Source organism: Phyllopteryx taeniolatus, chromosome 1, assembly GCF_024500385.1.
Source record: "Phyllopteryx taeniolatus isolate TA_2022b chromosome 1, UOR_Ptae_1.2, whole genome shotgun sequence".
In the NCBI taxonomy this organism is placed as follows: Eukaryota; Metazoa; Chordata; class Actinopteri; order Syngnathiformes; family Syngnathidae; genus Phyllopteryx; species Phyllopteryx taeniolatus.
In genome coordinates, this window is record NC_084502.1 from 46,221,291 (window position 1) to 46,231,347 (window position 10,057).

The 10,057-nt window shown below is 40.7% G+C and overlaps 1 protein-coding gene across 9 annotated transcripts in view; it reads right to left on the reverse strand.

Moving 5' to 3' along the window:
• Positions 1 to 10,057, reverse strand: part of LOC133489307 (peripheral plasma membrane protein CASK) — an 83,206-nt gene that overhangs the window by 21,948 nt on the left and 51,201 nt on the right. For 4 of the 9 annotated variants that reach the window (XM_061798268.1, XM_061798311.1, XM_061798303.1 and 1 more), the window contains exons 6-14: positions 8,485 to 8,587; positions 8,201 to 8,376; positions 7,740 to 7,862; positions 7,581 to 7,664; positions 7,351 to 7,450; positions 6,208 to 6,225; positions 5,420 to 5,541; positions 4,540 to 4,617; positions 4,369 to 4,449 (exon numbers count right to left, since the gene is read on the reverse strand). In XM_061798268.1, coding sequence (XP_061654252.1) covers positions 4,369 to 4,449; positions 4,540 to 4,617; positions 5,420 to 5,541; positions 6,208 to 6,225; positions 7,351 to 7,450; positions 7,581 to 7,664; positions 7,740 to 7,862; positions 8,201 to 8,376; positions 8,485 to 8,587 — 885 coding nt within the window. Of the gene's footprint in view, positions 1 to 4,368; positions 4,450 to 4,539; positions 4,618 to 5,419; positions 5,545 to 6,207; positions 6,226 to 7,350; positions 7,451 to 7,580; positions 7,665 to 7,739; positions 7,863 to 8,200; positions 8,377 to 8,484; positions 8,588 to 10,057 lie in introns of all 9 variants that reach the window. The other 5 variants (XM_061798278.1, XM_061798320.1, XM_061798331.1 and 2 more) reach the window with 2 other exon arrangements.

Here is a 10,057-nt window from a genome sequence, read left to right on the forward strand (position 1 = left end):
CCAAAGATACTGTTGCTGCTAAACTCACTAATACAATGTCCTGTGTCACAACTTGGTTGCAGGAGTGCTGTCTACAGCTAAACGTTTCTAAAACTGTAGGCATGTATTTCACTAAAACAAATAGAGTATCACCTGACCCCAACATACTTGTTAATGGAGAAAAAATGCAAATTGTCAGCCAATACAAATATCTTGGGTTAATAATAGATTCACAGCTTTCCTTTAAAGCCCATATTGACAAATTGTGTAAAAATATCAAATTAAACCTCGCAAATTTTCGTGCAGTTCGGAATGAAATGTCAACTGAAGCTGCAAAAATTTACCTGCATTCGATGATTCTTAGTCACTTTAACTATTGCATAACCAGTTGGTCCCAGGCTGGTCAGAATGCAAAAAAACCATTGGAAGTTTTGTACAAACAAGTAATTAAAGTGATGGATAAAAAACCAAGGCACTATCATCACTGTGCAATTTTTAAAAAAATACAGTCTTTTAAACTGGGACCGTCTTCACATATTTGCAGATTTAAATTTGATTTATAAAGTACTGCATGATTTGGCCCCAGCTCCTCTGGCTGAGTTCATCAGCCAAAGAAACAGCTCTGATCGTGTCACTCGAGGCTCTGTCAGAGGTGACTGTCTCATTCCTCTGCGCAGGAGCACTTTCAGTAAGTCAGCCTGGTCAGTGAGGACCGCTGGTGAGTGGAACTCAGTACCTGAGGAGGTTAAACTGCTTACAACATACAAGGCCTTCACAAAAAAACTGAAAATGTGGCTAGTTAACACCTATAGCTGCCAACACTAAAAGACAAGTATGTTATGTTGTCTTTTTGTTATGATCAAAAAAATTATGGTTTTATTCTCTCTTAATAGTATAGTTTGATTATGTATCCTGTATTATATTGTCTTGTAGATGTATTTTACTGCTTTTTTACATCATGGCCAGGGGACTACAGATGAAAACTAGCCTTCTGGCTAATTCTGGCTTTTTAACCATGTGTACTTCAAGTGTTTTATGAAATTGCATTGTCCCCTTTCAAAAATAAACTGATAAATATATATATATATACATATATATATACATATATATACATATACATATATATATATACATATATATACATATATACATATATATATACATATATATACATATATACATATATATATACATATATATACATATATACATATATATATACATATATATACATATATACATATATATATATATATATATATACACGCACACACACACACTTTTGTATATATATATATATATATATATATATATATATATATATATATATACACACACACACACACACACACACACACGCGTTCTTCCCGTGCCTGGGTGGGTTTTCTCCGGGCACTCCGGTTTTCAACCACCTCCACCACATCCCAAAAACATGCGTGCTAGGTTGATTGACGACTAAATTGCCCGTAGGTGCGAATGGTTGTCTGTTTCTATGTGTGCCCTGCGATTGGATGGCGACCAGTTCAGGGTGATCAGGCCCGCGACCTTAGTGATGAGAAGCGGTAAAGAAAATGGATGGCTGGATGGATGAATATATATACATACATATACATATATATTTAGTATGTGAACCCTTTGGAATTTCTTAAATTTCTTGTCATAAAATTGGTCATAAAAGTCTGAGCATTTAAATCACAAGAATAAACAGTCTGCTTCAAGCAATACCACACAAAATAATGTTTTAATGTTTTTACAGAAAGCATGTAAACATTCTATGGAAAGGGAGGTAAATTAAGAGAACCCTTGGATTTAATAACTGGTTTGACCCACCATTGGCAGCAATAATATCAACTAAACATTTCCTGTAGTTGTAGCTCAGACGTGCACAATAATCATGATGAATTTCGGACCATTCCTCTTTCCAAAATGGTTGTAGTTCATCAAGATTCCTGGTGTGAATAGCTCTCTTGAGGTCATGCCACAGTGTCTCAAACGGGTTGAGGGTTTAACTGTTTGACAGATGGCCTCAAGTTCTTTTGCAAAATATCTTGATGAACTTGTGAATTTAGTTTTCCATTGATGATAGCAAGCTGTCCAGGCCCTGAAGGAGCAAGCTCCCCTCCACCATGCTTCACAGTTGGGTTAAGGTTTTGATATTGGTGTGCTACGCCATTTTTCCTCCACATATGGAATTGTGCGTTCATCCCCAAACAATTCAACTTTGGTTTGATGTGTTCACAGAATATTTTGCCAGTAGTGGTGTGAAACATCCAAGTGCTCTCAAACGTCAAACGTGCAACAATGTTTTTAGACAGTAAGGGCTTCCTCCCTGGTGTTCTCCCATTAACTCCATTCTTGTTTTATCTTTTATGGATGGTAAATTTGTCAACAGAGAAGTTGGTATGTGCCAGCGACTTCTGTAAGTGTTTAGGTGACACTCTAGGATTCTTTTTTACCTCACTGAGCATTCTGCACTGACTCTTGCAGTCATCTTTACAGAAGCAACAGTGGTGAACTTTCTCCATTTCGAAAATTTGTCTAACCGTGGACTGATGAACATAAGACTTTTTTTTTTTTTTTTTTTTTTTTTTTTTAAAACCTTTTCCAGCTTTATATAGAATCATCTTTATTGGCCCAGTATGTTAAAACACACAAGGAATTTGTCTCCGGTAGTTGGAGCCACTGTAGTACGACAACAAACCGCCACTATGACAAAATATAGATTTATCACATCAAAAAACAGTACGGAGAGTCATTGAACATACAGGTTTATATATAGTCCTGACCTCAATCCGATTGAGATCCTGTGTTATGACCTCAAGAGAGCTATTCACACCAGAAATCCCAGGAATCTTGCTGAACAGTTTTCCAAAGAAGAATGGTCCAAAATTCATCCTGATCGTTGTGCACATCTGATCTGCATCTACAGGAAACGTTTGGTTGAGGTTACCATTGCCAAAGCAGGGTCAACCCGTTAAATTCAAGAGTTCCCTTATTTTTTCCTCCCTGTCCTTAGAATATTTATTTTCTATCAAAAATATGAAAACATTTTTGTGTGGTTTGTTCTTGTGATTTTGATGATCAGACCACATTTTATGACCAATTTATGCAGCAATTTAAGACATTACAAAGAGTTCATATATTTATTTTTCCTTCCAATGTACATATATACATATGTGAGTGTGTACAGTAAACTGACCCTCGCTGTTTAAGGGGAACCAGGGACCAAGCCTTGTCGTGAATTGCGAAAAAACGCAATTGGTAGGTCACTTCAACATCTTAACTGCCTATATCAAAAGTGCAAACTGTAAATTTACCAGAAATTATAATCCCAAAATACTATAATTTCAAACAAAAATAAAATATCTTATAGATTTGATTTGGAAAAAAATTTGCGGTGAAGACCACGTCCGTAATTTCCACTAACAACCAGGGTAAATTCAACTCCTCCCCGAAATACAGAGATCTTACTCTCTCAGTCACGATGTATCAATTTATCAATGCTTACGTGACACACATTACTACTTTCCAATTAACCTGGGCTTTGTCGCCATCTTGCGGCATTTTAGGGCATTGCAGAAAGAGCACAAAATAGGTGAAACCCTGAGTTTTTCAGCGAATAGCTAAGGATAGGTTCCACTGAAAAAAACTACAAGATGAATTTGTGAATAGTTAACCGCGAATAGGCAGGGGTTCACTGTATACACACGTGCACACACACACATACATATGTACATATATTCATACATATATACTAAACTACATACAGTCTGCTATGCATTACATTTTACACTGCAGCTCAGAAAGACAAAAAAAGAAGTACACCTTCCATAAGAAATCCACCACACATTCCTTGTGCCTCTATGATGAATCTCTGAGCAATCTCCTCTCTGGTTCCGTTTTGGCCATGAGACTCGTCAGAAGATCGCACAAACATCTCGCTATCCAGAAGGCTGAAGCCTCTCGGAGTGACTTCTAGTCATCAGTGCTGTCCCCAAGCTTTTGCCCTGCAGGTCTAACCTCGCTCACCCAGCTCAGGTGCTAAGCAGCTTTGTGGCCTGGGTAGTTATGCGGATTGCAAACAGCACTCTACTTCTGACACAACAGCTTGGCATTCTGCTCGCAAACACTGGCACGCACAGACAAAAGAAAATTCTAACTTGTGCACCCAATTCTTGTTTTTAAAAATCAATGATGCATACTAATGTAATCATTCCACCCTAGAAAAATATACTGTAGGTTCAAATAAATAATTAACTGAAAAGACATGCACGTCTGTGATGAGCATAGTAAGTAAACTCCTGACCCGTGTGCGTGTGTGTTTGCGCGCGCGTGTATGCGCATGTTTGCATGAGTGCATGTGTGTGCATGCGTGTGTGCGTGCCACACCATGAAGTGTGGTTGTGTGAGGATCCTTCTGAGCTCCTTGGCCTCTATGTTGTCTTGATAACAAGAGATTGTCTCCAGTACCTTGAGCAAAAATTATAAAGCCAAGATTAATAGTATTGACACACAACAACACTTGAATTGTTCATTATCTTAGGGTTGTATAAAGCTCACCTCTTTGGCTCTCTGCACTCCATCACTTGGAGGATTTCGAATTTGTGGAGACGACCTGGTGTTAATTTTGTCGTACAACTGCAAAAGCCAACAGCAGCACAATGTAATCAAAAGCATGGGTAACTGGCGTCCGCTGACCTCCCACAAAGAAATGAAGACTATTTGACCAAAACAAGAACCGGCATAACTTTCAGTCAAGATTGGAGACACATTTTCTTTTCAAAATAAAGCATTTAAAGTGCACCAAAACGTAAATCCTTGCTTTGTTTAAATGCATTTAATAAGTTTGAGGATAAGTGCTGAAAACGTGCAAACACTGAGAACAATATAGTATTGAATTGTTGAGATATGGCTTAAGACTCTTTTTCACCTAAATGTTTCTGCTTTTGTCGGCAGGGTTAAACACTATCAAGAGGTTTGGGCGTATACTTTCCATCCCCCACTATATAAAGCGCCCTTATTCCAAGCTGTGGCCATTTGGCTGAATTGTCATTTCCTCATTCTTAATGTACCCAGTTCTACCAGTAGCGTGCAGTTAGCAGCCATCAAAGTATCCCCATAACTCTCAAAAATACAGATCTTCCCTGAAGTGTAATGTGTTTTGTGCTACGTCTCTGTCGTCTGCCCCCACGTTGTGTAGCGAGGCAATAACAAACCGCACAGATCAGCCACCCCACGGCCCGATCCCAGACAAACAGTGGTTAGAGTACATGCCGAACGGCCGTCAGACACTCGCGTCGTGGGCGACGAGGAGGGGCGAAACATAATCCGGCTGTGGCCACCAAAGGCTGCAACTCGGCGGCCACAGGCCCAGAGCACTACGTGCACCACAGATGATCCCGTGTAGTCGGAAACATTAGGCTTAGGAAGGTCGACTCACATCTAACAGGGTGTGAAGATGTTGATCCTGGAAGACACTGTGGAGAAAGTCCATATCTTTTTCACTACAGTCTGTCAAAGCATGAATCTCCTCGAGACTGTCCAAAACCTGTGACACTGCCCCTGAGTATGCACAAACAAACAGGTTAGCCACGCAAATATCAACTGGACGCCAAACGCTCTGATAATTACACTGAGCGGTCTCTCTAAACATTCAACATAGCACAAAATGCAAACACTGGTCATGGTACATGTACCCACAGAAACAAAAACACAACAACAAACAGGCAAAGAGGGCAAATGCACAATCACAGTACAGGCAAAGTCACAACCACAAAAACAGGTAAACATTCAACTATTTAACCCGAAGTACCTGCTGCATGGCCCACACATGCAGCAAAACCAGAGAAACAGTAGCAGTGGCATCAGTAGATGAGAAGAAAGTCAGCTCACAAAGTCACACAGTGGATGGTTGCAAGGAGCAGCACATTCACAGAGAGGGAAATATAACATATCGCTATCTTGAATATTCTTACATTGTAAACTGTATTAAAAATCTCAAAAACCAACTACTGTATGTATATTGTTCATCCTCAACATCTATGTTTTTTGTCACCTTAAGGGGATGCAGGTTTTTGGAGAAAGGCACAAATTCATTTAAGGGCTTTTTTTGAAGGGGGATAAGGGAGCCAAGGACAGGAACCTTTTAACACAAATGCAACTAAAAAGGGACAGGAGTCATGAGGACAAAGCAATCAAGGTTCTAAATGTAGGGGCAAGGGTACATACTTTCTGCAGCTAGCAGTCCTAAGAGCAGCAAAGCACAAGAAAAGAGACTGGCATTAGGAACTTAAAAGAAACAGTTTCACAAGAGTTAGATTTCACAATGGCAGGAAAGTCTCTGGAGAGGAGTACGGAGGCCATGATGATGACAGAAAAAGCACAGCAGAAAAGAAGAAAAGTAACTTCAGCAAAAGCAAAAAAAAAAAAAAGAGCCTGCAAGCATGCACTTAAGGCGAGGAGTATGTCTACGACCGACGCCTGCAACGAATCAAGCAGGAACCACTACTGGATGACTCAGCAAATCTGTGTAGCGTTATACTTGGCTCCACATTCAACACAGTAGGAAACGCATCAAGCTTATTAATCTGATATTTAAGTGAGCATTTAACATTTAAGAAATTGCATTCCAAATAAACATTTTTTTTTCCAATTTTCTGTTGTGTTTGACAGGTCATTTCCAAGAGCTGAGATAGACTAATGCGTGTGCAGTCTACAGCTCTCTTAAATAAGGAAGTGAGACTATTTGGTTGAAACAGGAACGTGCGGCTAATACTATTTCAGGATTCCGCAGAAACAGGAAGTTCTAACCAGACAGCTTGTGGTCACTTCAAAGAAAATAGAAACCACAATTCTTGACAAACTGGCCTGAAACATCAATAACAAGGCTCGAGACAGTGAAAAATGGTCACATATGCCACCCTTTTTTCAGTGCGCACGAGTAAAAAATTTCATTTGGTCGCACTTGCATGAGTGCCTGTTTTAATTCTGGTTCTAAAAGTCTCACTTATAAAACATGGTGGTTGAAAGTCAATCTCCTCCACCTGCTCTCCAGTTCTGAAGCGAGAGCGTGGTCTCGTTATTATGAACGGCGCGCGCGCACACACACACACACACACACACACACACACAAATATAAGGGCGTGGGACCAAATCGTGTTGGCGGTGAAAAAGTTAGTGTAGAGCCCTGAACAAATTGGTTAGGATGCTTGAGAATATTTTGTCTATGCAGACCTTTGGGTCAAGACAAACATTTATTACATTAAGAAAGCCTCTGAAATGAGTGTCTTTTTGTTTAAAGATACTTTAGTTTGTGGTTCTTAGAGAAACTCCAACTGCATTTAGAGAGCACAGTGTCAATGTGACATTCACCTGAGGCGGTTGGGTCATCTGAAAAGTCATGAAGCTCCTCAGGAGGGTCACCATAGTAGGAATTAAACTTGTGGCTTGACACAGCAGCCAACACTGCACCCTAAGACACAGAAAGTAAACAGCAAAGCTTGTAAAGTCAGTGATGAGGCAAAGTGGAGGAGGATGGGACGCATCTGCTCTTTCCATTTTCTTTGATTCACAAAGATGAATACGCATCACAAGGTGCTGACCTTCAGCTTCCTCCTGGCGTTGAATTTCCTGAGCTGTTCCACCGTTTCAGGAAGGTGGATCTTGTAGGCATACCTGTCCCTCTCCTTTCCCAATACAGACAATGTTAGTGTATGCACACATTACACAACTGTGGTTCAATGTAAATTATTAAATTTTGCCTTCAGCCAGGGGTGGTTGAGAGCCTCGTAAACGGTGATCCTTTCTGCAGGGTCCAGCATTAACATGCGTCTCACTAGGTCTTTGGCACTCTCTGAGATGTGGGCCCACTGGCGGGGATTCATCTAGACAATAGTTGCACACAAAGATCAGCATTGTCATTGGAGCTGTTATAGGTCACTAGAGTTTAGGTCTCCAGTCCCTCAACTATTTATGAAGCTCTAAACTGCAGTGTTAATCTAGAACCAACATGGCTATTGGCAGGCAGAGGGACAGAAGAATACAGACTTCCTGCTGTGACTGCATCTGCGACAGATTAGTCATGCAGGAAAAATAGATAACAGCTCAGTGTGTTCTACTCTCACAGTCAGAGGATGATTTCTGCTCTTAAAGACAAAAGCTTTCAATTCAATACAGTCCAAAGAGGAATACATATTAGAGGGGCCACAAAAAAAAATCCTACCTTATATTTTCCCTTGATGATGGCCTCAAAAAGGCGATCCTTCGTGCCATAGAACGGCAGGCAGCCAGAAAGGAGGATAAAGAGGATCACCCCGCATCCCCACACATCCACTGGCTTGCCGTATGGCTCTCTCTTGACAACCTCCGGAGCCATGAAGTGGGGAGTGCCAACACGACCTGAAAAGAGCAGCCAGTGTGAAGAAACACCTTTCATGAAAGTGACAGGCTAAAAGAAAAAGCGGATGCTCTCCGCAGGTTATAACTTAGTGTGTGTGTACTGTATACCTCCAGCAACCAGGCCCGACTCTCCCAGTTGTATTGCCACTCCAAAGCCTCCGAGTTTGACTGGAGCAGAATTCTCCTTCGAGGCCAGGAGCACACAGTGGGGCTACACACAGACACAAAACAGCACAGAAACAAGGTCCAGTCAAATGTGTCTTGATCATACTCTGTGTGCAGGTATCAACTTGGCACTGTCTCCTTCATTGCCACCCTCTGTCCTCACTGACATTCTCATATGTTCCCCATTAATACATGTATCAAATGTTGGGGGGGGGTGGGATAGGAAAATTAGGATGTCATAGCTCATCCGCATGGACAAACAACTATTTATAATTTTTAAAAAATAATAATAATTGACAACTTTGACCAGAACACAACAAGGCTGGTAAATACAACCCCAGTTCCAATGAAGTTGGGACATTGTGTTAAAAACAAATAAAAACAGAATACAATGATTTGCAAATCCTGTTCAACCTATATTTAATAGAATAGACCACAAAGACAAGATATTTAATGTTCAAATTGATAAACTTTTTATTGTTTTTAGCAAATAATCATTAACTTAGAATTTTATGGCTGCAACACGTTCCAAAAAAGTTGGGACAGGGTCATGTTTGCCACTGTGTTGCATCACCTTTTCTTTTAACAACATTCAATAAACAGTTGGGAACTGAGGACACGAATTGTTGAAGCGTTGTAGGTGGAATTCTTTCCCATTCTTGCTTGATGTACAGCTTCAGCTGTTCAACAGTCCGGGGTCTCCGTTGTCGTATTTTACGCTTCATAATGCGCCGAACATTTTCTATGGGAGACAGGTCTGGACTGCAGGCAGGCCAGTCTAGTACTTACGAAGCCACGCTGTCTTTTACTACGAAGCCACGCTGTTGTAACACGTACAGAATGTGGTTTGGTTTGTCTTGGTGAAATAAGCAGGGGCGTCCATGAAAAAGGTGTTCCTTGGATGGCAGCATATGTTTCTCCAAAACCTGTATGTACCTTTCAGCATTTATGGTGCCTTCACAGATGTGTCAGTTACCCATGCCATTGGCACTAACACAGCCCCATACCATCACAGATGCTGGCTTTTGAACTTTGCGTCCATAACAGTCCGGATGGTTCTTTTCCTCTTTGGCCCAGAGGACATGACGTCCACAATTTCCAAAAACTATTTGAAATGTGGACTCGTCGGACCACAGAACACTTTTCCACTTTGCATCAGTCTGTCTTAGATGAGCTCGGGCCCAGAGCAGGCGGTGGAGTTTCTGGGTGTTGTTGATAAATGGCTTTTGCTTTGCATAGTAGAGTTTTAAGTTGCACTTACGGATGCAGCGGCGAACTGTATTTACTGACATTGGTTTTCTGAAGTGTTCCTGAGCCCATGTGGTGATATCCTTTACACATTGATGTCGGTTTTTGATACAGCGCCGTCTGAGGGATCGAAGGTCACGGGCATTCAATGTTGGTTTTCGGCCTTGCCGCTTACATGCAGTGATTTTGATATTATTATGGACCGTAGATGATGAAATCCCTAAATTCCTTGCAATTGTACATTGAGGAACATTGTCCTTAAATTATT